Consider the following 25509-nt stretch of genomic DNA (forward strand, 5'->3'; position numbering starts at 1 on the left):
CCGGAGTTGGACTATGGTTATGATAGGCATGCGCGTTCGGTCACTTTACGTTGTTCCCCGTGATTACAGCCTAAACTTTGGCACTCGATGAATTGCGCGAGAAAACGAGCCCGAGCACGGGTCACAACATCCGCCTCGGTAGCGCAGTAGGCAGCGCGTCAGTCTCATAATCTGAAGGTCGTGAGTTCGAGCCTCACCCGGGGCAGGCGGAGCGTTCTTTTTTTACACATCATGCGGCTCAGTGGTGTCATCCTAAAGGAACTTTCCCAGTCTCGCCACTGTGACTAATTAAAGGCGCCGGAGTTGGACTATGGTTATGATAGGCATGCGCGGTCGGTCACTTTACGTTGTTCCCCGTGATTAGAGCCCAAACTTTGGCACGCGATGAATTGCGCGAGAAAACGAGCCCGAGCACGGGTCACAACATCCGCCTCGGTAGCGCAGTAGGCAGCGCGTCAGTCTCATAATCTGAAGGTCGTGAGTTCGAGCTTCACCCGGGGCAGGCGGAGCGTTCTTTTTTTACACATCATGCGGCTCAGATGTGTCATCCTAAAGGAACTTTCCCAGTCTCGCCACTGTGACTAATTAAAGGCGCCGGAGTTGGACTATGGCTATGATAGGTATGCGCGGTCGGTCACTTTACGTTGTTCCCCGTGATTAGAGCCCAAACTTTGGCACGCGATGAATTGCGCGAGAAAACGAGCCCGAGCACGGGTCACAACATCCGCCTCGGTAGCGCAGTAGGCAGCGCGTCAGTCTCATAATCTGAAGGTCGTGAGTTCGAGCCTCACCCGGGGCAGGCGGAGCGTTCTTTTTTTACACATCATGCGGCTCAGCGGTGTCATCCTAAAGGAACTTTCCCAGTATCGCCCATGGAGGAAAGAAAAGCTTAGGAGAGGCCCTGACGTCACACCCAGCGCAGCCGGAAACGCCATTTCTGTAAGTCGAATGGCGGACCATTGGCCCTCCATGCCATTGGCGGACTGTTTTGCCTCTCTCTCTCGGTGCACCTTCTCCGCCTCCTCCGTCCTGTATCGCCTCTCTTGTCGTCTGCATCTGCCAGCGCCGAGCCGGCGGAAATCAGCTGATAGGCAGGTAGAAGGCCGTTTTGCAGCGCGTGACCGTGAACCTAAACGCGCGGTTACACTGTTACACGTCTTCAGTGTGGCCGCAGCAGGTTTGCGAAGCGGCTCGCTCTAACAATGCCGCAATGCTCGGTACCAGGCTGCAAGTCGCGATCGGTACCCAAGGAATTGGGCGTCACTTTCCACCGGTTAGTGCATCATTCCGCTGACAAGTATTGCTGTACATTGATGTGCATTCATCCTTTGTTTGCAATCGCCGCCGTTTATAGGTTCCCAAGCGATGGAGAACGCCGCAAACAGTGGGCGAACGCCGTGCGGCTACCGGACTGGAAAGTGCCCAAGTTTGCGTTGCAGTTTCACTGGCAATCCCAGAGATGACTAGTCAATTAAACGGCCGTTCTATATGTATAGGTAAGCAGTACTTCATGCAGATTTCACGCTAAAAAATTGAGGAATGTTTTTACCGTTGTTCGCGTGCCTTCGATAGAATTTTTTACGAAGGAGGAGGAACAGGAGGAGGAGGAGGAGGAGGCAAAACGTTTTATTGAGTAAAAAAAAATGAGAGGGTGGGTGGCGTCAATAAACTTTTTTTCGCCAAGTTTCAACTTGTCTCAGTGTCAATAAATTCAAGGTGATATCAGTTGAAAACGTTCATACACTAACCTCGCAGTATGAAGCGTTGAAAAGCGAAATCCAGAGCGAGACCACAAAAAGATCCAGATTCCAGATCCAGCACTCTTCCAGTCAACAGACGGACACCTACTAAGGTAATAGGACGATGGAATTATATCAACTGGGAATCTACCGTGTAACAGTTGCAAAAGCACTGCCGCGCATTGCCGGCCTAGCAAACTATATATTGCGGCGGCGATAACCAAAAAATTGAGTTGCGAATCGTTCGGTTGCAAGTCGCCTACGTACTGCACACCGTGTATCACTTCCCGAAAATCTACCAGACGGGTGTCCGCGCGTACGACGGGACGGCGCGTTCACGATATCTGCACTTCAATAGGCGCGTCGTGATCGCGACCGGAGCAATAGATTGACGCGGTACAAGGTGCACTTGCAAGTAGAAATAAAATGACATATTCACATCGGCGCAGCTTTCGCAACTCGCAGCATCCTTTTCGAGTTCCGCAAGACCACAGCGCAGCAAAGCGAAGCAGCAATCTTCGCAATCGGACGACAAGGCAGGCGCTGCCTTTCCTCCATTACTGGCGAACGGCAGGCGGGCTGTTGCTAGGACGCCGTTGCTAACGCGATTTCCAATGGCCGCCGAAAACACGTGACTTCCTCCACACTTTTGCCAATGCGCGGGAATAGCTGGGGGCCTCTCCTAAGCTTTTTTTTTCTCCATGGTCTCGCCACTGTGACTAATTAAAGGCGCCGGAGTTGGACTATGGCTATGATAGGTATGCGCGGTCGGTCACTTTACGTTGTTCCCCGTGATTAGAGCCCAAACATTGGCACGCGATGAATTGCGCGAGAAAACGAGACCGAGCACGGGTCACAACATCCGCCTCGGTAGCGCAGTAGGCAGCGCGTCAGTCTCATAATCTGAAGGTCGTGAGTTCGAGCCTCACCCGGGGCAGGCGGGGCGTTCTTTTTTTACACATCATGCGGCTCAGTGGTGTCATCCTAAAGGAACTTTCCCAGTCTCGCCACTGTGACTAATTAAAGGCGCCGGAGTTGGACTATGGTTATGATAGGCATGTGCGGTCGGTCACTTTACGTTGTTCCCCGTGATTAGAGCCCAAACTTTGGCACGCGAATTATTGCGCAAGAAAACGAGCCCGAGCACGGGTCACAACATCCGCCCCGGTAGCGCAGTAGGCAGCGCGTCAGTCTCATAATCTGAAGGTCGTGAGTTCGAGCCTCACCCGGGGCAGGCGGAGCGTTCTTTTTTTACACATCATGCGGCTCAGATGTGTCATCCTATAGGAACTTTCCCAGTCTCGCCACTGTGACTAATTAAAGGCGCCGGAGTTGGACTATGGTTATGATAGGCATGCGCGGTCGGTCACTTTATGTTGTTCCCCGTGATTAGAGCCCAAACTTTGGCACGCGATGAATTGCGCGAGAAAACGAGCCCGAGCACGGGTCACAACATCCGCCTCGGTAGCGCAGTAGGCAGCGCGTCAGTCTCATAATCTGAAGGTCGTGAGTTCGAGCCTCACCCGGAGCAGGCGGGGCGTTCTTTTTTTACACATCATGCGGCTCAGTGGTGTCATCCTAAAGGAACTTTCCCAGTCTCGCCACTGTGACTAATTAAAGGCGCCGGAGTTGGACTATGGTTATGATAGGCATGCGCGGTCGGTCACTTTACGTTGTTCCCCGTGATTAGAGCCCAAACATTGGCACGCGATGAATTGCGCGAGAAAACGAGCCCGAGCACGGGTCACAACATCCGCCTCGGTAGCGCAGTAGGCAGCGCGTCAGTCTCATAATCTGAAGGTCGTGAGTTCGAACCTCACCCGGGGCAGGCGGAGCGTTCTTTTTTTACACATCATGCGGCTCAGATGTGTCATCCTAAAGGAACTTTCCCAGCCTCGCCACTGTGACTAATTAAAGGCGCCGGAGTTGGACTATGGTTATGATAGGCATGCGCGGTCGGTCACTTTACGTTGTTCCCCGTGATTAGAGCCCAAACTTTGGCACGCGATGAATTGCGCGAGAAAACGAGCCCGAGCACGGGTCACAACATCCGCCTTGGTAGCGCAGTAGGCAGCGCGTCAGTCTCATAATCTGAAGGTCGTGAGTTCGAGCCTCACCCGGGGCAGGCGGAGCGTACTTTTTTTACACATCATGCGGCTCAGTACTGTCATCCTAAAGGAACTTTCCCAGTCTCGCCACTGTGACTAATTAAAGGCGCCGGAGTTCGACTATGGGTATGATAGGTATGCGCGGTCGGTCACTTTACGTTGTTCCCCGTGATTAGAGCCCAAACATTGGCACGCGATGAATTGCGCGAGAAAACGAGCCCGAGCACGGGTCACAACATCCGCATCGGTAGCGCAGTAGGGCAGCGCGTCAGTCTCATAATCTGAAGGTCGTGAGTTCGAGCCTCACCCGGGGCAGGCGGAGCGTTCTTTTTTTACACATCATGCGGCTCAGTGGTGTCATCCTAAAGGAACTTTCCCAGTCTCGCCACTGTGACTAATTAAAGGCGCCGGAGTTGGACTATGGTTATGATAGGCATGCGCGTTCGGTCACTTTACGTTGTTCCCCGTGATTACAGCCTAAACTTTGGCACTCGATGAATTGCGCGAGAAAACGAGCCCGAGCACGGGTCACAACATCCGCCTCGGTAGCGCAGTAGGCAGCGCGTCAGTCTCATAATCTGAAGGTCGTGAGTTCGAGCCTCACCCGGGGCAGGCGGAGCGTTGTTTTTTTACACATCATGCGGCTCAGTGGTGTCATCCAAAAGGAACTTTCCCAGTCTCGCCACTGTGACTAATTAAAGGCGCCGGAGTTGGACTATGGCTATGATAGGTATGCGCGGTCGGTCACTTTACGTTGTTCCCCGTGATTAGAGCCCAAACATTGGCACGCGATGAATTGCGCGAGAAAACGAGCCCGATCACGGGTCACAACATCCGCCTCGGTAGCGCAGTAGGCAGCGCGTCAGTCTCATAATCTGAAGGTCGTGAGTTCGGCCTCACCCGGGGCAGGCGGGGCGTTCTTTTTTTACACATCATGCGGCTCAGTGGTGTCATCCTAAAGGAACTTTCCCAGTCTCGCCACTGTGACTAATTAAAGGCGCCGGAGTTGGACTATGGTTATGATAGGCATGCGCGGTCGGTCACTTTACGTTGTTCCCCGTGATTAGAGCCCAAACTTTGGCACGCGATGAATTGCGCGAGAAAACGAGCCCGAGCACGGGTCACAACATCCGCCTCGGTAGCGCAGTAGGCAGCGCGTCAGTCTCATAATCTGAAGGTCGTGAGTTCGAGCTTCACCCGGGGCAGGCGGAGCGTTCTTTTTTTACACATCATGCGGCTCAGATGTGTCATCCTAAAGGAACTTTCCCAGTCTCGCCACTGTGACTAATTAAAGGCGCCGGAGTTGGACTATGGCTATGATAGGTATGCGCGGTTGGTCACTTTACGTTGTTCCCCGTGATTAGAGCCCAAACTTTGGCACGCGATGAATTGCGCAAGAAAACGAGCCCGAGCACGGGTCACAACATCCGCCTCGGTAGCGCAGTAGGCAGCGCGTCAGTCTCATAATCTGAAGGTCGTGAGTTCGAGCCTCACCCGGGGCAGGCGGAGCGTTCTTTTTTTACACATCATGCGGCTCAGATGTGTCATCCTATAGGAACTTTCCCAGTCTCGCCACTGTGACTAATTAAAGGCGCCGGAGTTGGACTATGGTTATGATAGGCATGCGCGGTCGGTCACTTTATGTTGTTCCCCGTGATTAGAGCCCAAACTTTGGCACGCGATGAATTGCGCGAGAAAACGAGCCCGAGCACGGGTCACAACATCCGCCTCGGTAGCGCAGTAGGCAGCGCGTCAGTCTCATAATCTGAAGGTCGTGAGTTCGAGCCTCACCCGGGGCAGGCGGAGCGTTCTTTTTTTACACATCATGCGGCTCAGATGTGTCATCCTATAGGAACTTTCCCAGTCTCGCCACTGTGACTAATTAAAGGCGCCGGAGTTGGACTATGGTTATGATAGGCATGCGCGGTCGGTCACTTTACGTTGTTCCCCGTGATTAGAGCCCAAACTTTGGCACGCGATGAATTGCGCGAGAAAACGAGCCCGAGCACGGGTCACAACATCCGCCTCGGTAGCGCAGTAGGCAGCGCGTCAGTCTCATAATCTGAAGGTCGTGAGTTCGAGCCTCACCCGGGGCAGGCGGAGCGTTCTTTTTTTACACATCATGCGGCTCAGTGGTGTCATCCTAAAGGAACTTTCCCAGTCTCGCCACTGTGACTAATTAAAGGCGCCAGAGTTGGACTATGGCTATGATAGGTATGCGCGGTCGGTCACTTTACGTTGTTCCCCGTGATTAGAGCCTAAACTTTGGCACGCGATGAATTGCGCGAGAAAACGAGCCCGAGCACGGGTCACAACATCCGCCTCGGTAGCGCAGTAGGCAGCGCGTCAGTCTCATAATCTGAAGGTCGTGAGTTCGAGCCTCACCCGGGGCAGGCGGAGCGTTCTTTTTTTACACATCATGCGGCTCAGTGGTGTCATCCTAAAGGAACTTTCCCAGTCTCGCCACTGTGACTAATTAAAGGCGCCGGAGTTGGACTATGGCTATGATAGGTATGCGCAGTCGGTCACTTCACGTTGTTCCCCGTGATTAGAGCCCAAACATTGGCCCGCGATGAATTGCGCGAGAAAACGAGACCGAGCACGGGTCACAACATCCGCCTCGGTAGCGCAGTAGGCAGCGCGTCAGTCTCATAATCTGGAGGTCGTGAGTTCGAGCCTCACCCGGGGCAGGCGGAGCGTTCTTTTTTTACACATCATGCGGCTCAGTACTGTCATCCTAAAGGAACTTTCCCAGTCTCGCCACTGTGACTAATTAAAGGCGCCGGAGTTCGACTATGGGTATGATAGGTATGCGCGGTCGGTCACTTTACGTTGTTCCCCGTGATTAGAGCCCAAACATTGGCACGCGATGAATTGCGCGAGAAAACGAGCCCGAGCACGGGTCACAACATCCGCATCGGTAGCGCAGTAGGGCAGCGCGTCAGTCTCATAATCTGAAGGTCGTGAGTTCGAGCCTCACCCGGGGCAGGCGGAGCGTTCTTTTTTTACACATCATGCGGCTCAGTGGTGTCATCCTAAAGGAACTTTCCCAGTCTCGCCACTGTGACTAATTAAAGGCGCCGGAGTTGGACTATGGTTATGATAGGCATGCGCGTTCGGTCACTTTACGTTGTTCCCCGTGATTACAGCCTAAACTTTGGCACTCGATGAATTGCGCGAGAAAACGAGCCCGAGCACGGGTCACAACATCCGCCTCGGTAGCGCAGTAGGCAGCGCGTCAGTCTCATAATCTGAAGGTCGTGAGTTCGAGCCTCACCCGGGGCAGGCGGAGCGTTGTTTTTTTACACATCATGCGGCTCAGTGGTGTCATCCAAAAGGAACTTTCCCAGTCTCGCCACTGTGACTAATTAAAGGCGCCGGAGTTGGACTATGGCTATGATAGGTATGCGCGGTCGGTCACTTTACGTTGTTCCCCGTGATTAGAGCCCAAACATTGGCACGCGATGAATTGCGCGAGAAAACGAGCCCGATCACGGGTCACAACATCCGCCTCGGTAGCGCAGTAGGCAGCGCGTCAGTCTCATAATCTGAAGGTCGTGAGTTCGAGCCTCACCCGGGGCAGGCGGGGCGTTCTTTTTTTACACATCATGCGGCTCAGTGGTGTCATCCTAAAGGAACTTTCCCAGTCTCGCCACTGTGACTAATTAAAGGCGCCGGAGTTGGACTATGGTTATGATAGGCATGCGCGGTCGGTCACTTTACGTTGTTCCCCGTGATTAGAGCCCAAACTTTGGCACGCGATGAATTGCGCGAGAAAACGAGCCCGAGCACGGGTCACAACATCCGCCTCGGTAGCGCAGTAGGCAGCGCGTCAGTCTCATAATCTGAAGGTCGTGAGTTCGAGCTTCACCCGGGGCAGGCGGAGCGTTCTTTTTTTACACATCATGCGGCTCAGATGTGTCATCCTAAAGGAACTTTCCCAGTCTCGCCACTGTGACTAATTAAAGGCGCCGGAGTTGGACTATGGCTATGATAGGTATGCGCGGTCGGTCACTTTACGTTGTTCCCCGTGATTAGAGCCCAAACTTTGGCACGCGATGAATTGCGCAAGAAAGCGAGCCCGAGCACGGGTCACAACATCCGCCTCGGTAGCGCAGTAGGCAGCGCGTCAGTCTCATAATCTGAAGGTCGTGAGTTCGAGCCTCACCCGGGGCAGGCGGAGCGTTCTTTTTTTACACATCATGCGGCTCAGATGTGTCATCCTATAGGAACTTTCCCAGTCTCGCCACTGTGACTAATTAAAGGCGCCGGAGTTGGACTATGGTTATGATAGGCATGCGCGGTCGGTCACTTTATGTTGTTCCCCGTGATTAGAGCCCAAACTTTGGCACGCGATGAATTGCGCGAGAAAACGAGCCCGAGCACGGGTCACAACATCCGCCTCGGTAGCGCAGTAGGCAGCGCGTCAGTCTCATAATCTGAAGGTCGTGAGTTCGAGCCTCACCCGGGGCAGGCGGAGCGTTCTTTTTTTACACATCATGCGGCTCAGATGTGTCATCCTATAGGAACTTTCCCAGTCTCGCCACTGTGACTAATTAAAGGCGCCGGAGTTGGACTATGGTTATGATAGGCATGCGCGGTCGGTCACTTTACGTTGTTCCCCGTGATTAGAGCCCAAACTTTGGCACGCGATGAATTGTGCGAGAAAACGAGCCCGAGCACGGGTCACAACATCCGCCTCGGTAGCGCAGTAGGCAGCGCGTCAGTCTCATAATCTGAAGGTCGTGAGTTCGAGCCTCACCCGGGGCAGGCGGAGCGTTCTTTTTTTACACATCATGCGGCTCAGTGGTGTCATCCTAAAGGAACTTTCCCAGTCTCGCCACTGTGACTAATTAAAGGCGCCAGAGTTGGACTATGGCTATGATAGGTATGCGCGGTCGGTCACTTTACGTTGTTCCCCGTGATTAGAGCCTAAACTTTGGCACGCGATGAATTGCGCGAGAAAACGAGCCCGAGCACGGGTCACAACATCCGCCTCGGTAGCGCAGTAGGCAGCGCGTCAGTCTCATAATCTGAAGGTCGTGAGTTCGAGCCTCACCCGGGGCAGGCGGAGCGTTCTTTTTTTACACATCATGCGGCTCAGTGGTGTCATCCTAAAGGAACTTTCCCAGTCTCGCCACTGTGACTAATTAAAGGCGCCGGAGTTGGACTATGGCTATGATAGGTATGCGCAGTCGGTCACTTCACGTTGTTCCCCGTGATTAGAGCCCAAACATTGGCCCGCGATGAATTGCGCGAGAAAACGAGACCGAGCACGGGTCACAACATCCGCCTCGGTAGCGCAGTAGGCAGCGCGTCAGTCTCATAATCTGAAGGTCGTGAGTTCGAGCCTCACCCGGGGCAGGCGGAGCGTTCTTTTTTTACACATCATGCGGCTCAGTGGTGTCATCCTAAAGGAACTTTCCCAGTCTCGCCACTGTGACTAATTAAAGGCGCCGGAGTTGGACTATGGTTATGATAGGCATGCGCGGTCGGTCACTTTATGTTGTTCCCCGTGATTAGAGCCCAAACTTTGGCACGCGATGAATTGCGCGAGAAAACGAGCCCGAGCACGGGTCACAACATCCGCCTCGGTAGCGCAGTAGGCAGCGCGTCAGTCTCATAATCTGAAGGTCGTGAGTTCGAGCCTCACCCGGGGCAGGCGGAGCGTTCTTTTTTTACACATCATGCGGCTCAGATGTGTCATCCTATAGGAACTTTCCCAGTCTCGCCACTGTGACTAATTAAAGGCGCCGGAGTTGGACTATGGTTATGATAGGCATGCGCGGTCGGTCACTTTACGTTGTTCCCCGTGATTAGAGCCCAAACTTTAGCACGCGATGAATTGCGCGAGAAAACGAGCCCGAGCACGGGTCACAACATCCGCCTCGGTAGCGCAGTAGGCAGCGCGTCAGTCTCATAATCTGAAGGTCGTGAGTTCGAGCCTCACCCGGGGCAGGCGGAGCGTTCTTTTTTTACACATCATGCGGCTCAGTGGTGTCATCCTAAAGGAACTTTCCCAGTCTCGCCACTGTGACTAATTAAAGGCGCCAGAGTTGGACTATGGCTATGATAGGTATGCGCGGTCGGTCACTTTACGTTGTTCCCCGTGATTAGAGCCTAAACTTTGGCACGCGATGAATTGCGCGAGAAAACGAGCCCGAGCACGGGTCACAACATCCGCCTCGGTAGCGCAGTAGGCAGCGCGTCAGTCTCATAATCTGAAGGTCGTGAGTTCGAGCCTCACCCGGGGCAGGCGGAGCGTTGTTTTTTTACACATCATGCGGCTCAGTGGTGTCATCCAAAAGGAACTTTCCCAGTCTCGCCACTGTGACTAATTAAAGGCGCCGGAGTTGGACTATGGCTATGATAGGTATGCGCGGTCGGTCACTTTACGTTGTTCCCCGTGATTAGAGCCCAAACATTGGCACGCGATGAATTGCGCGAGAAAACGAGCCCGATCACGGGTCACAACATCCGCCTCGGTAGCGCAGTAGGCAGCGCGTCAGTCTCATAATCTGAAGGTCGTGAGTTCGAGCCTCACCCGGGGCAGGCGGGGCGTTCTTTTTTTACACATCATGCGGCTCAGTGGTGTCATCCTAAAGGAACTTTCCCAGTCTCGCCACTGTGACTAATTAAAGGCGCCGGAGTTGGACTATGGTTATGATAGGCATGCGCGGTCGGTCACTTTACGTTGTTCCCCGTGATTAGAGCCCAAACTTTGGCACGCGATGAATTGCGCGAGAAAACGAGCCCGAGCACGGGTCACAACATCCGCCTCGGTAGCGCAGTAGGCAGCGCGTCAGTCTCATAATCTGAAGGTCGTGAGTTCGAGCTTCACCCGGGGCAGGCGGAGCGTTCTTTTTTTACACATCATGCGGCTCAGATGTGTCATCCTAAAGGAACTTTCCCAGTCTCGCCACTGTGACTAATTAAAGGCGCCGGAGTTGGACTATGGCTATGATAGGTATGCGCGGTCGGTCACTTTACGTTGTTCCCCGTGATTAGAGCCCAAACTTTGGCACGCGATGAATTGCGCAAGAAAACGAGCCCGAGCACGGGTCACAACATCCGCCTCGGTAGCGCAGTAGGCAGCGCGTCAGTCTCATAATCTGAAGGTCGTGAGTTCGAGCCTCACCCGGGGCAGGCGGAGCGTTCTTTTTTTACACATCATGCGGCTCAGATGTGTCATCCTATAGGAACTTTCCCAGTCTCGCCACTGTGACTAATTAAAGGCGCCGGAGTTGGACTATGGTTATGATAGGCATGCGCGGTCGGTCACTTTATGTTGTTCCCCGTGATTAGAGCCCAAACTTTGGCACGCGATGAATTGCGCGAGAAAACGAGCCCGAGCACGGGTCACAACATCCGCCTCGGTAGCGCAGTAGGCAGCGCGTCAGTCTCATAATCTGAAGGTCGTGAGTTCCAGCCTCACCCGGGGCAGGCGGAGCGTTCTTTTTTTACACATCATGCGGCTCAGATGTGTCATCCTATAGGAACTTTCCCAGTCTCGCCACTGTGACTAATTAAAGGCGCCGGAGTTGGACTATGGTTATGATAGGCATGCGCGGTCGGTCACTTTACGTTGTTCCCCGTGATTAGAGCCCAAACTTTGGCACGCGATGAATTGCGCGAGAAAACGAGCCCGAGCACGGGTCACAACATCCGCCTCGGTAGCGCAGTAGGCAGCGCGTCAGTCTCATAATCTGAAGGTCGTGAGTTCGAGCCTCACCCGGGGCAGGCGGAGCGTTCTTTTTTTACACATCATGCGGCTCAGTGGTGTCATCCTAAAGGAACTTTCCCAGTCTCGCCACTGTGACTAATTAAAGGCGCCAGAGTTGGACTATGGCTATGATAGGCATGCGCGGTCGGTCACTTTACGTTGTTCCCCGTGATTAGAGCCCAAACTTTGGCACGCGATGAATTGCGCGAGAAAACGAGCCCGAGCACGGGTCACAACATCCGCCTCGGTAGCGCAGTAGGCAGCGCGTCAGTCTCATAATCTGAAGGTCGTGAGTTCGAGCCTCACCCGGGGCAGGCGGAGCGTTCTTTTTTTACACATCATGCGGCTCAGGGGTGTCATCCTAAAGGAACTTTCCCAGTCTCGCCACTGTGACTAATTAAAGGCGCCGGAGTTGGACTATGGGTATGATAGGTATGCGCGGTCGGTCACTTTACGTTGTTCCCCGTGATTAGAGCCCAAACATTGGCACGCGATGAATTGCGCGAGAAAACGAGCCCGAGCACGGGTCACAATATCCGCATCGGTAGCGCAGTAGGGCAGCGCGTCAGTCTCATAATCTGAAGGTCGTGAGTTCGAGCCTCACCCGGGGCAGGCGGAGCGTTCTTTTTTTACACATCATGCGGCTCAGTGGTGTCATCCTAAAGGAACTTTCCCAGTCTCGCCACTGTGACTAATTAAAGGCGCCGGAGTTGGACTATGGCTATGATAGGTATGCGCGGTCGGTCACTTTACGTTGTTCCCCGTGATTAGAGCCCAAACTTTGGCACGCGATGAATTGCGCGAGAAAACGAGCCCGAGCACGGGTCACAACATCCGCCTCGGTAGCGCAGTAGGCAGCGCGTCAGTCTCATAACCTGAAGGTCGTGAGTTCGAGCCTCACCCGGGGCAGGCGGAGCGTTCTTTTTTTACACATCATGCGGCTCAGTGGTGTCATCCTAAAGGAACTTTCCCAGTCTCGCCACTGTGACTAATTAAAGGCGCCGGAGTTGGACTATGGCTATGATAGGTATGCGCGGTCGGTCACTTTACGTTGTTCCCCGTGATTAGAGCCCAAACATTGGCACGCGATGAATTGCGCGAGAAAACGAGACCCAGCACGGGTCACAACATCCGCCTCGGTAGCGCAGTAGGCAGCGCGTAAGTCTCATAATCTGAAGGTCGTGAGTTCGAGCCTCACCCGGGGCAGGCGGGGCGTTCTTTTTTTACACATCATGCGGCTCAGTGGTGTCATCCTAAAGGAACTTTCCCAGTCTCGTCACTGTGACTAATTAAAGGCGCCGGAGTTGGACTATGGTTATGATAGGCATGTGCGGTCGGTCACTTTACGTTGTTCCCCGTGATTAGAGCCCAAACTTTGGCACGCGATGAATTGCGCAAGAAAACGAGCCCGAGCACGGGTCACAACATCCGCCCCGGTAGCGCAGTAGGCAGCGCGTCAGTCTCATAATCTGAAGGTCGTGAGTTCGAGCCTCACCCGGGGCAGGCGGAGCGTTCTTTTTTACACATCATGCGGCTCAGATGTATCATCCTATAGGAACTTTCCCAGTCTCGCCACTGTGACTAATTAAAGGCGCCGGAGTTGGACTATGGTTATGATAGGCATGCGCGGTCGGTCACTTTATGTTGTTCCCCGTGATTAGAGCCCAAACTTTGGCACGCGATGAATTGCGCGAGAAAACGAGCCCGAGCACGGGTCACAACATCCGCCTCGGTAGCGCAGTAGGCAGCGCGTCAGTCTCATAATCTGAAGGTCGTGAGTTCGAGCCTCACCCGGGGCAGGCGGGGCGTTCTTTTTTTACACATCATGCGGCTCAGTGGTGTCATCCTAAAGGAACTTTCCCAGTCTCGCCACTGTGACTAATTAAAGGCGCCGGAGTTGGACTATGGTTATGATAGGCATGCGCGGTCGGTCACTTTACGTTGTTCCCCGTGATTAGAGCCCAAACATTGGCACGCGATGAATTGCGCGAGAAAACGAGCCCGAGCACGGGTCACAACATCCGCCTCGGTAGCGCAGTAGGCAGCGCGTCAGTCTCATAATCTGAAGGTCGTGAGTTCGAGCCTCACCCGGGGCAGGCGGAGCGTTCTTTTTTTACACATCATGCGGCTCAGATGTGTCATCCTAAAGGAACTTTCCCAGCCTCGCCACTGTGACTAATTAAAGGCGCCGGAGTTGGACTATGGTTATGATAGGCATGCGCGGTCGGTCACTTTACGTTGTTCCCCGTGATTAGAGCCCAAACTTTGGCACGCGATGAATTGCGCGAGAAAACGAGCCCGAGCACGGGTCACAACATCCGCCTCGGTAGCGCAGTAGGCAGCGCGTCAGTCTCATAATCTGGAGGTCGTGAGTTCGAGCCTCACCCGGGGCAGGCGGAGCGTTCTTTTTTTACACATCATGCGGCTCAGTACTGTCATCCTAAAGGAACTTTCCCAGTCTCGCCACTGTGACTAATTAAAGGCGCCGGAGTTCGACTATGGGTATGATAGGTATGCGCGGTCGGTCACTTTACGTTGTTCCCCGTGATTAGAGCCCAAACATTGGCACGCGATGAATTGCGCGAGAAAACGAGCCCGAGCACGGGTCACAACATCCGCATCGGTAGCGCAGTAGGGCAGCGCGTCAGTCTCATAATCTGAAGGTCGTGAGTTCGAGCCTCACCCGGGGCAGGCGGAGCGTTCTTTTTTTACACATCATGCGGCTCAGTGGTGTCATCCTAAAGGAACTTTCCCAGTCTCGCCACTGTGACTAATTAAAGGCGCCGGAGTTGGACTATGGTTATGATAGGCATGCGCGTTCGGTCACTTTACGTTGTTCCCCGTGATTACAGCCTAAACTTTGGCACTCGATGAATTGCGCGAGAAAACGAGCCCGAGCACGGGTCACAACATCCGCCTCGGTAGCGCAGTAGGCAGCGCGTCAGTCTCATAATCTGAAGGTCGTGAGTTCGAGCCTCACCCGGGGCAGGCGGAGCGTTGTTTTTTTACACATCATGCGGCTCAGTGGTGTCATCCAAAAGGAACTTTCCCAGTCTCGCCACTGTGACTAATTAAAGGCGCCGGAGTTGGACTATGGCTATGATAGGTATGCGCGGTCGGTCACTTTACGTTGTTCCCCGTGATTAGAGCCCAAACATTGGCACGCGATGAATTGCGCGAGAAAACGAGCCCGATCACGGGTCACAACATCCGCCTCGGTAGCGCAGTAGGCAGCGCGTCAGTCTCATAATCTGAAGGTCGTGAGTTCGAGCCTCACCCGGGGCAGGCGGGGCGTTCTTTTTTCCACATCATGCGGCTCAGTGGTGTCATCCTAAAGGAACTTTCCCAGTCTCGCCACTGTGACTAATTAAAGGCGCCGGAGTTGGACTATGGCTATGATAGGCATGCGCGGTCGGTCACTTTACGTTGTTCCCCTTGATTAGAGCCCAAACTTTGGCACGCGATGAATTGCGCGAGAAAACGAGCCCGAGCACGGGTCACAACATCCGCCTCGGTAGCGCAGTAGGCAGCGCGTCGGTCTCATAATCTGAAGGTCGTGAGTTCGAGCCTCACCCGGGGCAGGCGGGGCGTTCTTTTTTTACACATCATGCGGCTCAGTGGTGTCATCCTAAAGGAACTTTCCCAGTCTCGCCACTGTAACTAATTTAATGCGCCGGAGTTGGACTGTGGTTATGATAGGCATGCGCGGTCGGTCACTTTACGTTGTTCCCCGTGATTAGAGCCCAAACTTTGGCACGCGATGAATTGCGCGAGAAAACGAGCCCGAGCACGGGTCACAACATCCGCCTCGGTAGCGCAGTAGGCAGCGCGTCAGTCTCATAATCTGAAGGTCGTGAGTTCGAGCCTCACCCGGGGCAGGCGGAGCGTTCTTTTTTTACACATCATGCGGCTCAGGGGTGTCATCCTAATGGAACTTTCCCAGTCTCGCCACTGTGACTAATTAAAGGCGCCGGAGTTGGACTATGGGTATGATAGGTATGCGCGGTCGGTCACTTTACGTTGTTCCCCGTGATTAGAGCCCAAACATTGGCACGCGATGAATTGCGCGAGAAAACGAGCCCGAGCACGGGTCACAACATCCGCATCGGTAGCGCAGTAGGGCAGCGCGTCAGTCTCATAATCTGAAGGTCGTGAGTTCGAGCCTCACCCGGGGCAGGCGGAGCGTTCTTTTTTTACACATCATGCGGCTCAGTGGTGTCATCCTAAAGGAACTTTCCCAGTCTCGCCACTGTGACTAATTAAAGGCGCCGGAGTTGGACTATGGTTATGATAGGCATGCGCGTTCGGTCACTTTACGTTGTTCCCCGTGATTACAGCCTAAACTTTGGCACTCGATGAATTGCGCGAGAAAACGAGCCCGAGCACGGGTCACAACATCCGCCTCGGTAGCGCAGTAGGCAGCGCGTCAGTCTCATAATCTGAAGGTCGTGAGTTCGAGCCTCACCCGGGGCAGGCGGAGCGTTGTTTTTTTACACATCATGCGGCTCAGTGGTGTCATCCAAAAGGAACTTTCCCAGTCTCGCCACTGTGACTAATTAAAGGCGCCGGAGTTGGACTATGGCTATGATAGGTATGCGCGGTCGGTCACTTTACGTTGTTCCCCGTGATTAGAGCCCAAACATTGGCACGCGATGAATTGCGCGAGAAAACGAGCCCGAGCACGGGTCACAACATCCGCCTCGGTAGCGCAGTAGGCAGCGCGTCAGTCTCATAATCTGAAGGTCGTGAGTTCGAGCCTCACCCGGGGCAGGCGGAGCGTTCTTTTTTTACACATCATGCGGCTCAGATGTGTCATCCTAAAGGAACTTTCCCAGCCTCGCCACTGTGACTAATTAAAGGCGCCGGAGTTGGACTATGGTTATGATAGGCATGCGCGGTCGGTCACTTTACGTTGTTCCCCGTGATTAGAGCCCAAACTTTGGCACGCGATGAATTGCGCGAGAAAACGAGCCCGAGCACGGGTCACAACATCCGCCTCGGTAGCGCAGTAGGCAGCGCGTCAGTCTCATAATCTGGAGGTCGTGAGTTCGAGCCTCACCCGGGGCAGGCGGAGCGTTCTTTTTTTACACATCATGCGGCTCAGTACTGTCATCCTAAAGGAACTTTCCCAGTCTCGCCACTGTGACTAATTAAAGGCGCCGGAGTTCGACTATGGGTATGATAGGTATGCGCGGTCGGTCACTTTACGTTGTTCCCCGTGATTAGAGCCCAAACATTGGCACGCGATGAATTGCGCGAGAAAACGAGCCCGAGCACGGGTCACAACATCCGCATCGGTAGCGCAGTAGGGCAGCGCGTCAGTCTCATAATCTGAAGGTCGTGAGTTCGAGCCTCACCCGGGGCAGGCGGAGCGTTCTTTTTTTACACATCATGCGGCTCAGTGGTGTCATCCTAAAGGAACTTTCCCAGTCTCGCCACTGTGACTAATTAAAGGCGCCGGAGTTGGACTATGGTTATGATAGGCATGCGCGTTCGGTCACTTTACGTTGTTCCCCGTGATTACAGCCTAAACTTTGGCACTCGATGAATTGCGCGAGAAAACGAGCCCGAGCACGGGTCACAACATCCGCCTCGGTAGCGCAGTAGGCAGCGCGTCAGTCTCATAATCTGAAGGTCGTGAGTTCGAGCCTCACCCGGGGCAGGCGGAGCGTTGTTTTTTTACACATCATGCGGCTCAGTGGTGTCATCCTAAAGGAACTTTCCCAGTCTCGCCACTGTGACTAATTAAAGGCGCCGGAGTTGGACTATGGCTATGATAGGTATGCGCGGTCGGTCACTTTACGTTGTTCCCCGTGATTAGAGCCCAAACATTGGCACGCGATGAATTGCGCGAGAAAACGAGACCCAGCACGGGTCACAACATCCGCCTCGGTAGCGCAGTAGGCAGCGCGTCAGTCTCATAATCTGAAGGTCGTGAGTTCGAGCCTCACCCGGGGCAGGCGGGGCGTTCTTTTTTTACACATCATGCGGCTCAGTGGTGTCATCCTAAAGGAACTTTCCCAGTCTCGTCACTGTGACTAATTAAAGGCGCCGGAGTTGGACTATGGTTATGATAGGCATGTGCGGTCGGTCACTTTACGTTGTTCCCCGTGATTAGAGCCCAAACTTTGGCACGCGATGAATTGCGCAAGAAAACGAGCCCGAGCACGGGTCACAACATCCGCCCACGTAGCGCAGTAGGCAGCGCGTCAGTCTCATAATCTGAAGGTCGTGAGTTCGAGCCTCACCCGGGGCAGGCGGAGCGTTCTTTTTTACACATCATGCGGCTCAGATGTATCATCCTATAGGAACTTTCCCAGTCTCGCCACTGTGACTAATTAAAGGCGCCGGAGTTGGACTATGGTTATGATAGGCATGCGCGGTCGGTCACTTTATGTTGTTCCCCGTGATTAGAGCCCAAACTTTGGCACGCGATGAATTGCGCGAGAAAACGAGCCCGAGCACGGGTCACAACATCCGCCTCGGTAGCGCAGTAGGCAGCGCGTCAGTCTCATAATCTGAAGGTCGTGAGTTCGAGCCTCACCCGGGGCAGGCGGGGCGTTCTTTTTTTACACATCATGCGGCTCAGTGGTGTCATCCTAAAGGAACTTTCCCAGTCTCGCCACTGTGACTAATTAAAGGCGCCGGAGTTGGACTATGGTTATGATAGGCATGCGCGGTCGGTCACTTTACGTTGTTCCCCGTGATTAGAGCCCAAACATTGGCACGCGATGAATTGCGCGAGAAAACGAGCCCGAGCACGGGTCACAACATCCGCCTCGGTAGCGCAGTAGGCAGCGCGTCAGTCTCATAATCTGAAGGTCGTGAGTTCGAGCCTCACCCGGGGCAGGCGGAGCGTTCTTTTTTTACACATCATGCGGCTCAGATGTGTCATCCTAAAGGAACTTTCCCAGCCTCGCCACTGTGACTAATTAAAGGCGCCGGAGTTGGACTATGGTTATGATAGGCATGCGCGGTCGGTCACTTTACGTTGTTTCCCGTGATTAGAGCCCAAACTTTGGCACGCGATGAATTGCGCGAGAAAACGAGCCCGAGCACGGGTCACAACATCCGCATCGGTAGCGCAGTAGGGCAGCGCGTCAGTCTCATACTCTGAAGGTCGTGAGTTCGAGCCTCACCCGGGGCAGGCGGAGCGTTCTTTTTTTACACATCATGCGGCTCAGTGGTGTCATCCTAAAGGAACTTTCCCAGTCTCGCCACTGTGACTAATTAAAGGCGCCGGAGTTGGACTATGGTTATGATAGGTATGCGCGGTCGGTCACTTTACGTTGTTCCCCGTGATTAGAGCCCAAACATTGGCACGCGATGAATTGCGCGAGAAAACGAGCCCGATCACGGGTCACAACATCCGCCTCGGTAGCGCAGTAGGCAGCGCGTCAGTCTCATAATCTGAAGGTCGTGAGTTCGAGCCTCACCCGGGGCAGGCGGGGCGTTCTTTTTTTACACATCATGCGGCTCAGTGGTGTCATCCTAAAGGAACTTTCCCAGTCTCGCCACTGTGACTAATTAAAGGCGCCGGAGTTGGACTATGGTTATGATAGGCATGCGCGGTCGGTCACTTTACGTTGTTCCCCGTGATTAGAGCCCAAACTTTGGCACGCGATGAATTGCGCGAGAAAACGAGCCCGAGCACGGGTCACAACATCCGCCTCGGTAGCGCAGTAGGCAGCGCGTCAGTCTCATAATCTGAAGGTCGTGAGTTCGAGCCTCACCCGGGGCAGGCGGAGCGTTCTTTTTTTACACATCATGCGGCTCAGATGTGTCATCCTAAAGGAACTTTCCCAGTCTCGCCACTGTGACTAATTAAAGGCGCCGGAGTTGGACTATGGCTATGATAGGTATGCGCGGTCGGTCACTTTACGTTGTTCCCCGTGATTAGAGCCCAAACTTTGGCACGCGATGAATTGCGCGAGAAAACGAGCCCGAGCACGGGTCACAACATCCGCCTCGGTAGCGCAGTAGGCAGCGCTCCAGTCTCATAATCTGAAGGTCGTGAGTTCGAGCCTCACCCGGGGCAGGCGGAGCGTTCTTTTTTTACACATCATGCGGCTCAGTGGTGTCATCCTAAAGGAACTTTCCCAGTCTCGCCACTGTGACTAATTAAAGGCGCCGGAGTTGGACTATGGCTATGATAGGTATGCGCGGTCGGTCACTTTACGTTGTTCCCTGTGATTAGAGCCCAAACATTGGCACGCGATGAATTGCGCGAGAAAACGAGACCGAGCACGGGTCACAACATCCGCCTCGGTAGCGCAGTAGGCAGCGCGTCAGTCTCATAATCTGAAGGTCGTGAGTTCGAGCCTCACCCGGGGCAGGCGGAGCGTTCTTTTTTTACACATCATGCGGCTCAGTGGTGTCATCCTAAAGGAACTTTCCCAGTCTTGCCACTGTGACTAATTAAAGGCGCCGGAGTTGGACTATGGCTATGATAGGCATGCGCAGTCGGTCACTTTACGTTGTTCCCCGTGATTAGAGCCCAAACATTGGCACGCGATGAATTGCGCGAGAAAACGAGCCCGAGCACGGGTCACAACATCTGCCTCGGTAGCGCAGTAGGGGATTCTGCTTCCGGTAGCGCTAGCGTGCGGTCGCAGAATGTCGAGCTCCGCCCAAGGAGCGGCTTCAGCGGGCCTTTCGGCCCGCGGTAACAGGATATATGCCCAGGATGCTGATGATTACCAAGTACTTTTGCCACAGTTTCCTTCAGGTCAGTCGGTTTTAAACACGGTTTTTCTTCATGCCGACATGCGTGCCCGGCCTTACCGTGTTGAGGACTTTCGGGACGTTTTGGCTCGTCTGGAACTGCTCCCCGACGTCGTGGCGTTGGGGGCGTACCAGATGAGTCACGTTTGGGCAGTGACGTTCAAGTCGGCGGAGGGTGTAAAGAAAATTTCTGCGCTCGCTGATATCAAGGTGAAGGATCGTCGGTGCCTTGTTATCGACCCGTCTAATCAAGAAGCCCGCCTCAAGCTTCACTGGCTGCTGCACAACGTGCCGGACGACGCCGTTCGCGCTGCGCTGGCGCCGTACGGGCGTGTCGGCGAGGTGCGCAGGGAGCGGTGGCGCGTCGAAGGCATCCAAGACAAGGGCTCGACACTTCGTACGGTGACCCTCAAGTTGAAGGCGGGCGTGACCATCGACGACCTGCCGCACGAACTTCGCGTGGCGGGTGACAAGGCCCTCGTCGTCGTCGCCGGAAGGGCCCCGCAGTGCTTACGTTGCAACCTCAAGGGGCACGTCAGGCGAGAATGCAAGGTTCCGAAGTGTTCTTCGTGCCGTCGCTTCGGGCATGATGCAAGCGCCTGCGTTAAGTCCTATGCCAGCGTCACCGGTCCAGCGAGGGAGGACGACCTCCGCGAAAACCTCATGGACGAGGCAGAAGCGGAGGAGACAGCTGCAGGAGTAGCCGACAAGGCGGTGAAGGAGTCGACGTCGGTGGGGCGGGTCGAGGCCGAGGCTGGCCAGCGCGTTCCTGAAAAGGAGCAGCCGGTCGAGCCGAAGACGCCTCCCCCTCACGTCTCGTCGAACGAGGACAACGGAACCGGAGCGGCCAGTCAGGGAACGACGGAGGTGTCGGCTCTAGCAGCCGAAGCCGTGCAAATGGACCTGAGTGGGGCCGTGGCAAAGCGACAACGAGAAAGCAACGACACAGAGCAGGGTGACGGACTCACCAGCAGCGAGGAGCCCCCGGCTAAGGCGGTTTCAGTGAGACGTCCGAGCTTCAAGCCGAAGCCCAACGTCCCACCAGACCGAACGAAAACTTCGGCTCCGCCCTCCTAGCCAGCACGTCACTACGAAAGGTAGTCGCCATCCTGTTCCTCAGTGTTTGTTGTTGCGCTGCTGTCTTGAATCGCCAACGAACTAAACGCAACAGTGTAGTTGGGTCAAGGCAGTATTTTTGGAGGGGGTATTGTGTTCCTGATGCTTATGCTTTGAGCTTTAGGTTTGGCTGGGGGGAGGGTGGCAGTGTGTATTGCAGCGGCCGTGAATCCCGCAGGCCATACGAATGTTTTATAAGTGCGGGATTTTGGAGCGTGTATGGGATGTTTGCAGTTGATGAAGCGTCGTTCTTTTTCGTGCTGCATGAATGTAAGTGTTGTGCGATAAGTCTAGCTCCCTCCTAAAACATGGTTTACTTGAGCAAACCAATGCGCATCGCCACGCTTAACGTCAGGGGATTTTCGGATCGGAGACGTCAAAATCAGGTGTATCGACTCGTAACAGATGAGGATTTGGACATCGTGGCCTTGCAAGAGACCAAAGTTGGGAGGGAGGACCAGACGGATCGTATGGTGCGGCCCTTTATTGCGGGCTATGATGTGTGCGTGTCGCATGCGGTCGGGTTTTCTGCGGGTTGCGCACTTCTCATTCGGAGAAGCTTAGGGGCCGCTCTAAAGACTGTCACCGCCTCGGAAACGGGGCGGTATGTTGTGTGCGACTTGGAGTTTTGTTCCAATGAATGGCGTGTAATGTGTGTCTACGGGCCCACCAATACAGCCGAAAGGAAGGCTTTCTTTGAAGAAATGCGTCCATGGTGTGAGACGGAACGGCTCTTAATTTTAATGGGCGATTATAATTGTGTTTGCTCAGCGCGCGACAAAAGCAGCACGACCAATTTCAGAGACGCCAGTACAGTGGTACTGAATGAGATAGTAGCCGGCTGCGCCCTGGAAGATGCAGGTGATAGCATGAGCAATGCAGGCACCGTTCGCTATACACACTTTCAGGGCAATAGTCATGCGCGGCTCGACAGGGTGTATCTTTCCGTAGAACTCGTACGTGAATGTGACAAATACGAAGTGACCCCTGTTTCATTTAGCGACCATTGTCTGGTGTCGTTAACACTAGGCAGGGCCGCTAAACGTGGAAACGCGTTCTCCTGGGGTTTGTGGAAAATGAACAACAAACTTCTGCAAGATGATAAATTCGTCGAGGCCGTTGACGCATGCGCACGGACCTCGTTTAGCAGCTCAGACGTGACGAACTTCAGTCGGAAGTGGGAGCTGTTCAAACAAGAAGTTAAGCTAAAAGGCCTTGAACGTTCTTCTGCAATGAAGAGCGACGAGAAAAAGAAAGAAGCCACGCTACGAAGTAATCTCGACGCTCTTATTGTAGCAGAATGTAGATCGCCGGGGACGTGCAGAGATGACATAAAGAATGTTAAAGCACAGCTCGAAGTCTTAGATCAGGGTAAATATCGTGGCGCGCTTGTTCGCGCAAGAGCAGAAAAGATGCTGCTGGGAGAGGCGCCGACCAAAAGAGCCTTATGCTCCGAGAAAAAGTACGCTCGCAGAAATGCGATAGCGGAAATAGAAAGCGAAGGCGTCTTGTACAAGGATCAAGCCAGCATAGAACGCTGTTTTTGTAACTTTTACGACAAGCTGTTTGCACGTCACGCTATTGATGTCGTGGCGTTTAAGGATGAATTTTTGAGATTGTTACCATGCCTAAACAAAGAGATGTCGGCACTGCTCGAAACAGACATAACGGAGAATGAAGTAAGAAAAGCTATAGAGGAGTTGAGCCCGGGAAAGACGCCTGGCCCCGATGGGCTAAGCGCTGCATTCTATAAAAAGTTTAAAGAGTGCCTAAGTCCAGTGTTGTGTACGTTATACGCTGAGGCGTATCAGAATGGTGTGCTGCCACCGTCTTTTCATGAGTCGCACACCATTTTTATTCCTAAGTCAGATGATGACGCCAAACTCCGAGCTGTATCTGGGTATCGCCCAATCAGTCTCACTAATGTAGACTATAAGATTTTAATGAAAATTCTGGCGAGTCGTTTGCAGACTGTTATTAGGGACATCGTTGGACCGCATCAAACATGCGGTATAAAGGGACGGTCGATAGTAACGAACATTCATACTGCTCGAAGTGTTCTTGAGTGTTGCGACAGCACTCAAGGTTCTCTAGCAATGCTCCAGGTAGACCTGGAGAAGGCGTTCGATCAGGTATCACACGAGCTCCTTATAGCCATGTTAGGGCATATAAATGTAGGGGCTGTTATTCTTCAAGGAGTGCGCATGGCGTATAGTGGGTGTTCAACTAGCCTCGTTGTGAACAAGTCGCTCAGCAAAGCAGTGCAGGTTCAACGTGGAGTACGTCAGGGTTGCCCATTGTCCCCATTGCTTTTCTGTGTATATGTAGAAGCGTTTTGTTTGAGTGTTATTGGAAGCAAAACCATCAACGGCTTTCGACTACAGTCGTGTGAGGTGCGTGTGTTGGCCTATGCCGACGACATTGCACTTTTCTTTATTGATAAAAGCAGCATAAGCGAAGCTGTAAAGACACTAAAGGCCTTTTGTAAATACAGTGCCAGCAGTGTGAACTGGCAAAAATGTTTAGGTTTCTGGCACGGCCAATGGGAAGAAGCCCCGGAGGTGTTTGAAAACATAAGCTGGCAGACGACGCCAACCAAATACTTAGGTGTGCCTCTCGAAAACTACGAGGACAGTGATCCCTATTGGCGCAGACAGACAGCTGAACTGCGCGATAGAGCAGAAAAATGGCAAGGCACTGGGCTCTCCATTTTTGCAAGAGGCTCAGTCTGCAATGTGTTCTTAATAAGTAAAATATGGTACGTGCTCCAGGTGTTACACTGTTCGCGTGCGCATGTGCAGGCGTTGCACCGCGTTTTCGCCGTGTTAATTTGGGAGTCCACGTGGGAAAAAACAAGTCGAACGAACTTGTTTCGGCGCGTGCGTAGCGGGGGCCTTTCCTTGTCTCATTTGTTTTTACGACAGGTTGTCAATCGTTTTCTCTTCCTTCGGGATGTACAAGACCCCTTTTTGCGTACTGTTTGCCAAATGAAGTTGTCTGTGGTGTTACCCGATTTTGTTATAGCGTCAGCACGTTTCCCTGTCTTGACAATGAAGGGATATTTCCGCGAAGTTGTTCAAGCGACCCAGTTTTTGCGTGCCCGCTTCACGATGGAATACCTATGTAGCGTAACGCGGAAAAAATTGTATAATGATCTCGTTGACTCTGTATTTCCAGTTCCACTGTACCGGTCAATGTACCGTGCAGGGCCAGGCCAGGATGTGCTTAAACGCGTGAAATCTATGGCGGTACCGCCATGGGTTAAAACGTTCTTTTTTAAGCTCCACGCGGGTGTCCTACCAGTCAAAACGTGGCAAAAAGAGAAAGGACTGTACGTTCCGTGCGGGGTCGACTGTTATCCGTGCAAAAAGCCGGAGACAGTAGAACACGTGTTTTTAGAATGTTGGGATGGGGTCTTTTTTTTTGGACGTGCTTCAGAGGACTTTGAAGAAAGATTTTCCTCTAGACGCCTACGGAATCAGGTTTATACCCATCGAGAATGACGGCGGGTTGCCGTATGATGTGGTGATGGTTTTGGCTCTGCACGGCATTTGGAAATCCCGCATGGCTATACGCCACCGCGATGTTGATGCTAAGCGTTCCAAGGAATACTTTGGAGAAACTGTTCGTTTGATTGTAGAGGTTTGGAAGACTCAGCCTGACCCCCCGGAATGGCTTCCAGTAATGGAGTCGCTGACAAACCTCAAGCAGTTTTAGCCATTTCCTGCTAGCAAAAGACTGTTAGCAGTTTTATCAGTGTATGTTACAGCTTTGTGTACCTGTTTTCCTTGCTATGTGTGCTTGTTCTCTGTCAGAGTGTGGCAATAAAGAAAAAAAAAAAAGGTAGCGCAGTAGGCAGCGCGTCAGTCTCATAATCTGAAGGTCGTGAGTTCGAGCCTCACCCGGGGCAGGCGGAGCGTTCTTTTTTTACACATCATGCGGCTCAGTGGTGTCATCCTAAAGGAACTTTCCTAGTCTCGCCACTCTGACTAATTAAAGGCGCCGGAGTTGGACTATGGCTATGATAGGCATGCGCGGTCGGTCACTTTACGTTGTTCCCCGTGATTAGAGCCCAAACATTGGCACGCAATGAATTGCG

At 53.4% G+C, this 25509-nt stretch overlaps 1 protein-coding gene and 62 non-coding genes across 63 annotated transcripts; all 63 read left to right on the forward strand.

The window, feature by feature from the left end:
* Nucleotides 1-132: 132 nt before the first annotated feature.
* Nucleotides 133-205, forward strand: Trnam-cau (transfer RNA methionine (anticodon CAU)). The gene has a single exon. It is a non-coding gene; the product is annotated as a tRNA-Met (tRNA).
* A 224-nt stretch (nt 206-429) lies between these two features.
* Nucleotides 430-502, forward strand: Trnam-cau (transfer RNA methionine (anticodon CAU)). Its single transcript has one exon. It is a non-coding gene; the product is annotated as a tRNA-Met (tRNA).
* A 224-nt stretch (nt 503-726) lies between these two features.
* Nucleotides 727-799, forward strand: Trnam-cau (transfer RNA methionine (anticodon CAU)). The gene has a single exon. It is a non-coding gene; the product is annotated as a tRNA-Met (tRNA).
* Nucleotides 800-2603: 1804 nt separating this feature from the next.
* Trnam-cau (transfer RNA methionine (anticodon CAU)) lies at nt 2604-2676 on the forward strand. Its single transcript has one exon. It is a non-coding gene; the product is annotated as a tRNA-Met (tRNA).
* Nucleotides 2677-2900: 224 nt separating this feature from the next.
* Trnam-cau (transfer RNA methionine (anticodon CAU)) lies at nt 2901-2973 on the forward strand. The gene has a single exon. It is a non-coding gene; the product is annotated as a tRNA-Met (tRNA).
* A 224-nt stretch (nt 2974-3197) lies between these two features.
* Trnam-cau (transfer RNA methionine (anticodon CAU)) lies at nt 3198-3270 on the forward strand. The gene has a single exon. It is a non-coding gene; the product is annotated as a tRNA-Met (tRNA).
* Nucleotides 3271-3494: 224 nt separating this feature from the next.
* Trnam-cau (transfer RNA methionine (anticodon CAU)) lies at nt 3495-3567 on the forward strand. Its single transcript has one exon. It is a non-coding gene; the product is annotated as a tRNA-Met (tRNA).
* A 224-nt stretch (nt 3568-3791) lies between these two features.
* Trnam-cau (transfer RNA methionine (anticodon CAU)) lies at nt 3792-3864 on the forward strand. Its single transcript has one exon. It is a non-coding gene; the product is annotated as a tRNA-Met (tRNA).
* A 224-nt stretch (nt 3865-4088) lies between these two features.
* Trnam-cau (transfer RNA methionine (anticodon CAU)) lies at nt 4089-4162 on the forward strand. The gene has a single exon. It is a non-coding gene; the product is annotated as a tRNA-Met (tRNA).
* Nucleotides 4163-4386: 224 nt separating this feature from the next.
* On the forward strand, nt 4387-4459 carry Trnam-cau (transfer RNA methionine (anticodon CAU)). Its single transcript has one exon. It is a non-coding gene; the product is annotated as a tRNA-Met (tRNA).
* Nucleotides 4460-4683: 224 nt separating this feature from the next.
* Nucleotides 4684-4755, forward strand: Trnam-cau (transfer RNA methionine (anticodon CAU)). Its single transcript has one exon. It is a non-coding gene; the product is annotated as a tRNA-Met (tRNA).
* Nucleotides 4756-4979: 224 nt separating this feature from the next.
* Trnam-cau (transfer RNA methionine (anticodon CAU)) lies at nt 4980-5052 on the forward strand. Its single transcript has one exon. It is a non-coding gene; the product is annotated as a tRNA-Met (tRNA).
* Nucleotides 5053-5276: 224 nt separating this feature from the next.
* Trnam-cau (transfer RNA methionine (anticodon CAU)) lies at nt 5277-5349 on the forward strand. The gene has a single exon. It is a non-coding gene; the product is annotated as a tRNA-Met (tRNA).
* A 224-nt stretch (nt 5350-5573) lies between these two features.
* Nucleotides 5574-5646, forward strand: Trnam-cau (transfer RNA methionine (anticodon CAU)). Its single transcript has one exon. It is a non-coding gene; the product is annotated as a tRNA-Met (tRNA).
* A 224-nt stretch (nt 5647-5870) lies between these two features.
* Nucleotides 5871-5943, forward strand: Trnam-cau (transfer RNA methionine (anticodon CAU)). Its single transcript has one exon. It is a non-coding gene; the product is annotated as a tRNA-Met (tRNA).
* A 224-nt stretch (nt 5944-6167) lies between these two features.
* Nucleotides 6168-6240, forward strand: Trnam-cau (transfer RNA methionine (anticodon CAU)). Its single transcript has one exon. It is a non-coding gene; the product is annotated as a tRNA-Met (tRNA).
* Nucleotides 6241-6464: 224 nt separating this feature from the next.
* On the forward strand, nt 6465-6537 carry Trnam-cau (transfer RNA methionine (anticodon CAU)). Its single transcript has one exon. It is a non-coding gene; the product is annotated as a tRNA-Met (tRNA).
* A 224-nt stretch (nt 6538-6761) lies between these two features.
* On the forward strand, nt 6762-6835 carry Trnam-cau (transfer RNA methionine (anticodon CAU)). The gene has a single exon. It is a non-coding gene; the product is annotated as a tRNA-Met (tRNA).
* Nucleotides 6836-7059: 224 nt separating this feature from the next.
* Trnam-cau (transfer RNA methionine (anticodon CAU)) lies at nt 7060-7132 on the forward strand. The gene has a single exon. It is a non-coding gene; the product is annotated as a tRNA-Met (tRNA).
* Nucleotides 7133-7356: 224 nt separating this feature from the next.
* Nucleotides 7357-7429, forward strand: Trnam-cau (transfer RNA methionine (anticodon CAU)). The gene has a single exon. It is a non-coding gene; the product is annotated as a tRNA-Met (tRNA).
* Nucleotides 7430-7653: 224 nt separating this feature from the next.
* Nucleotides 7654-7726, forward strand: Trnam-cau (transfer RNA methionine (anticodon CAU)). The gene has a single exon. It is a non-coding gene; the product is annotated as a tRNA-Met (tRNA).
* Nucleotides 7727-7950: 224 nt separating this feature from the next.
* On the forward strand, nt 7951-8023 carry Trnam-cau (transfer RNA methionine (anticodon CAU)). The gene has a single exon. It is a non-coding gene; the product is annotated as a tRNA-Met (tRNA).
* A 224-nt stretch (nt 8024-8247) lies between these two features.
* Trnam-cau (transfer RNA methionine (anticodon CAU)) lies at nt 8248-8320 on the forward strand. Its single transcript has one exon. It is a non-coding gene; the product is annotated as a tRNA-Met (tRNA).
* Nucleotides 8321-8544: 224 nt separating this feature from the next.
* Nucleotides 8545-8617, forward strand: Trnam-cau (transfer RNA methionine (anticodon CAU)). The gene has a single exon. It is a non-coding gene; the product is annotated as a tRNA-Met (tRNA).
* A 224-nt stretch (nt 8618-8841) lies between these two features.
* Nucleotides 8842-8914, forward strand: Trnam-cau (transfer RNA methionine (anticodon CAU)). The gene has a single exon. It is a non-coding gene; the product is annotated as a tRNA-Met (tRNA).
* Nucleotides 8915-9138: 224 nt separating this feature from the next.
* Nucleotides 9139-9211, forward strand: Trnam-cau (transfer RNA methionine (anticodon CAU)). Its single transcript has one exon. It is a non-coding gene; the product is annotated as a tRNA-Met (tRNA).
* A 224-nt stretch (nt 9212-9435) lies between these two features.
* Nucleotides 9436-9508, forward strand: Trnam-cau (transfer RNA methionine (anticodon CAU)). The gene has a single exon. It is a non-coding gene; the product is annotated as a tRNA-Met (tRNA).
* A 224-nt stretch (nt 9509-9732) lies between these two features.
* Trnam-cau (transfer RNA methionine (anticodon CAU)) lies at nt 9733-9805 on the forward strand. Its single transcript has one exon. It is a non-coding gene; the product is annotated as a tRNA-Met (tRNA).
* A 224-nt stretch (nt 9806-10029) lies between these two features.
* Trnam-cau (transfer RNA methionine (anticodon CAU)) lies at nt 10030-10102 on the forward strand. The gene has a single exon. It is a non-coding gene; the product is annotated as a tRNA-Met (tRNA).
* Nucleotides 10103-10326: 224 nt separating this feature from the next.
* Nucleotides 10327-10399, forward strand: Trnam-cau (transfer RNA methionine (anticodon CAU)). The gene has a single exon. It is a non-coding gene; the product is annotated as a tRNA-Met (tRNA).
* A 224-nt stretch (nt 10400-10623) lies between these two features.
* Nucleotides 10624-10696, forward strand: Trnam-cau (transfer RNA methionine (anticodon CAU)). Its single transcript has one exon. It is a non-coding gene; the product is annotated as a tRNA-Met (tRNA).
* A 224-nt stretch (nt 10697-10920) lies between these two features.
* Nucleotides 10921-10993, forward strand: Trnam-cau (transfer RNA methionine (anticodon CAU)). Its single transcript has one exon. It is a non-coding gene; the product is annotated as a tRNA-Met (tRNA).
* A 224-nt stretch (nt 10994-11217) lies between these two features.
* On the forward strand, nt 11218-11290 carry Trnam-cau (transfer RNA methionine (anticodon CAU)). Its single transcript has one exon. It is a non-coding gene; the product is annotated as a tRNA-Met (tRNA).
* A 224-nt stretch (nt 11291-11514) lies between these two features.
* Trnam-cau (transfer RNA methionine (anticodon CAU)) lies at nt 11515-11587 on the forward strand. The gene has a single exon. It is a non-coding gene; the product is annotated as a tRNA-Met (tRNA).
* Nucleotides 11588-11811: 224 nt separating this feature from the next.
* Trnam-cau (transfer RNA methionine (anticodon CAU)) lies at nt 11812-11884 on the forward strand. The gene has a single exon. It is a non-coding gene; the product is annotated as a tRNA-Met (tRNA).
* A 224-nt stretch (nt 11885-12108) lies between these two features.
* On the forward strand, nt 12109-12182 carry Trnam-cau (transfer RNA methionine (anticodon CAU)). The gene has a single exon. It is a non-coding gene; the product is annotated as a tRNA-Met (tRNA).
* A 224-nt stretch (nt 12183-12406) lies between these two features.
* Nucleotides 12407-12479, forward strand: Trnam-cau (transfer RNA methionine (anticodon CAU)). Its single transcript has one exon. It is a non-coding gene; the product is annotated as a tRNA-Met (tRNA).
* A 224-nt stretch (nt 12480-12703) lies between these two features.
* On the forward strand, nt 12704-12776 carry Trnam-cau (transfer RNA methionine (anticodon CAU)). Its single transcript has one exon. It is a non-coding gene; the product is annotated as a tRNA-Met (tRNA).
* A 224-nt stretch (nt 12777-13000) lies between these two features.
* Nucleotides 13001-13073, forward strand: Trnam-cau (transfer RNA methionine (anticodon CAU)). Its single transcript has one exon. It is a non-coding gene; the product is annotated as a tRNA-Met (tRNA).
* A 223-nt stretch (nt 13074-13296) lies between these two features.
* Trnam-cau (transfer RNA methionine (anticodon CAU)) lies at nt 13297-13369 on the forward strand. Its single transcript has one exon. It is a non-coding gene; the product is annotated as a tRNA-Met (tRNA).
* Nucleotides 13370-13593: 224 nt separating this feature from the next.
* Nucleotides 13594-13666, forward strand: Trnam-cau (transfer RNA methionine (anticodon CAU)). Its single transcript has one exon. It is a non-coding gene; the product is annotated as a tRNA-Met (tRNA).
* Nucleotides 13667-13890: 224 nt separating this feature from the next.
* Nucleotides 13891-13963, forward strand: Trnam-cau (transfer RNA methionine (anticodon CAU)). The gene has a single exon. It is a non-coding gene; the product is annotated as a tRNA-Met (tRNA).
* A 224-nt stretch (nt 13964-14187) lies between these two features.
* On the forward strand, nt 14188-14261 carry Trnam-cau (transfer RNA methionine (anticodon CAU)). Its single transcript has one exon. It is a non-coding gene; the product is annotated as a tRNA-Met (tRNA).
* A 224-nt stretch (nt 14262-14485) lies between these two features.
* On the forward strand, nt 14486-14558 carry Trnam-cau (transfer RNA methionine (anticodon CAU)). Its single transcript has one exon. It is a non-coding gene; the product is annotated as a tRNA-Met (tRNA).
* Nucleotides 14559-14782: 224 nt separating this feature from the next.
* Trnam-cau (transfer RNA methionine (anticodon CAU)) lies at nt 14783-14855 on the forward strand. Its single transcript has one exon. It is a non-coding gene; the product is annotated as a tRNA-Met (tRNA).
* Nucleotides 14856-15078: 223 nt separating this feature from the next.
* Nucleotides 15079-15151, forward strand: Trnam-cau (transfer RNA methionine (anticodon CAU)). The gene has a single exon. It is a non-coding gene; the product is annotated as a tRNA-Met (tRNA).
* A 224-nt stretch (nt 15152-15375) lies between these two features.
* On the forward strand, nt 15376-15448 carry Trnam-cau (transfer RNA methionine (anticodon CAU)). Its single transcript has one exon. It is a non-coding gene; the product is annotated as a tRNA-Met (tRNA).
* A 224-nt stretch (nt 15449-15672) lies between these two features.
* Trnam-cau (transfer RNA methionine (anticodon CAU)) lies at nt 15673-15746 on the forward strand. The gene has a single exon. It is a non-coding gene; the product is annotated as a tRNA-Met (tRNA).
* A 224-nt stretch (nt 15747-15970) lies between these two features.
* On the forward strand, nt 15971-16043 carry Trnam-cau (transfer RNA methionine (anticodon CAU)). Its single transcript has one exon. It is a non-coding gene; the product is annotated as a tRNA-Met (tRNA).
* A 224-nt stretch (nt 16044-16267) lies between these two features.
* Nucleotides 16268-16340, forward strand: Trnam-cau (transfer RNA methionine (anticodon CAU)). The gene has a single exon. It is a non-coding gene; the product is annotated as a tRNA-Met (tRNA).
* Nucleotides 16341-16564: 224 nt separating this feature from the next.
* Trnam-cau (transfer RNA methionine (anticodon CAU)) lies at nt 16565-16637 on the forward strand. Its single transcript has one exon. It is a non-coding gene; the product is annotated as a tRNA-Met (tRNA).
* Nucleotides 16638-16861: 224 nt separating this feature from the next.
* On the forward strand, nt 16862-16935 carry Trnam-cau (transfer RNA methionine (anticodon CAU)). The gene has a single exon. It is a non-coding gene; the product is annotated as a tRNA-Met (tRNA).
* Nucleotides 16936-17159: 224 nt separating this feature from the next.
* Nucleotides 17160-17232, forward strand: Trnam-cau (transfer RNA methionine (anticodon CAU)). Its single transcript has one exon. It is a non-coding gene; the product is annotated as a tRNA-Met (tRNA).
* Nucleotides 17233-17456: 224 nt separating this feature from the next.
* Trnam-cau (transfer RNA methionine (anticodon CAU)) lies at nt 17457-17529 on the forward strand. The gene has a single exon. It is a non-coding gene; the product is annotated as a tRNA-Met (tRNA).
* Nucleotides 17530-17753: 224 nt separating this feature from the next.
* Nucleotides 17754-17826, forward strand: Trnam-cau (transfer RNA methionine (anticodon CAU)). Its single transcript has one exon. It is a non-coding gene; the product is annotated as a tRNA-Met (tRNA).
* Nucleotides 17827-18049: 223 nt separating this feature from the next.
* Nucleotides 18050-18122, forward strand: Trnam-cau (transfer RNA methionine (anticodon CAU)). The gene has a single exon. It is a non-coding gene; the product is annotated as a tRNA-Met (tRNA).
* Nucleotides 18123-18346: 224 nt separating this feature from the next.
* Nucleotides 18347-18419, forward strand: Trnam-cau (transfer RNA methionine (anticodon CAU)). The gene has a single exon. It is a non-coding gene; the product is annotated as a tRNA-Met (tRNA).
* A 224-nt stretch (nt 18420-18643) lies between these two features.
* Nucleotides 18644-18717, forward strand: Trnam-cau (transfer RNA methionine (anticodon CAU)). Its single transcript has one exon. It is a non-coding gene; the product is annotated as a tRNA-Met (tRNA).
* Nucleotides 18718-18941: 224 nt separating this feature from the next.
* Nucleotides 18942-19014, forward strand: Trnam-cau (transfer RNA methionine (anticodon CAU)). Its single transcript has one exon. It is a non-coding gene; the product is annotated as a tRNA-Met (tRNA).
* Nucleotides 19015-19238: 224 nt separating this feature from the next.
* On the forward strand, nt 19239-19311 carry Trnam-cau (transfer RNA methionine (anticodon CAU)). Its single transcript has one exon. It is a non-coding gene; the product is annotated as a tRNA-Met (tRNA).
* A 224-nt stretch (nt 19312-19535) lies between these two features.
* Nucleotides 19536-19608, forward strand: Trnam-cau (transfer RNA methionine (anticodon CAU)). The gene has a single exon. It is a non-coding gene; the product is annotated as a tRNA-Met (tRNA).
* A 224-nt stretch (nt 19609-19832) lies between these two features.
* Trnam-cau (transfer RNA methionine (anticodon CAU)) lies at nt 19833-19905 on the forward strand. Its single transcript has one exon. It is a non-coding gene; the product is annotated as a tRNA-Met (tRNA).
* A 267-nt stretch (nt 19906-20172) lies between these two features.
* LOC144175704 (uncharacterized) lies at nt 20173-25241 on the forward strand. Its single transcript, XM_077704742.1, has one exon. It carries the CDS (start codon nt 20187-20189, stop codon nt 21369-21371), a length of 1185 nt encoding a protein of 394 aa, XP_077560868.1. The 5' UTR covers nt 20173-20186; the 3' UTR covers nt 21372-25241.
* The last annotated feature ends 268 nt before the right edge of the window (nt 25242-25509 follow it).

The sequence above is a fragment of the Haemaphysalis longicornis genome, unplaced genomic scaffold (assembly GCF_048455015.1).
Source record: "Haemaphysalis longicornis isolate Haplotype H1 unplaced genomic scaffold, Haemaphysalis longicornis Haplotype H1 scaffold_3, whole genome shotgun sequence".
In the NCBI taxonomy this organism is placed as follows: Eukaryota; Metazoa; Arthropoda; class Arachnida; order Ixodida; family Ixodidae; genus Haemaphysalis; species Haemaphysalis longicornis.

What these genes read in the sequence shown, in the direction of transcription:
- LOC144175704 (XM_077704742.1), top strand. Translation starts at nt 20,187, where the DNA reads ATGTCGAGCTCCGCCCAAGGAGCGGCTTCAGCGGGCCTTTCGGCCCGC.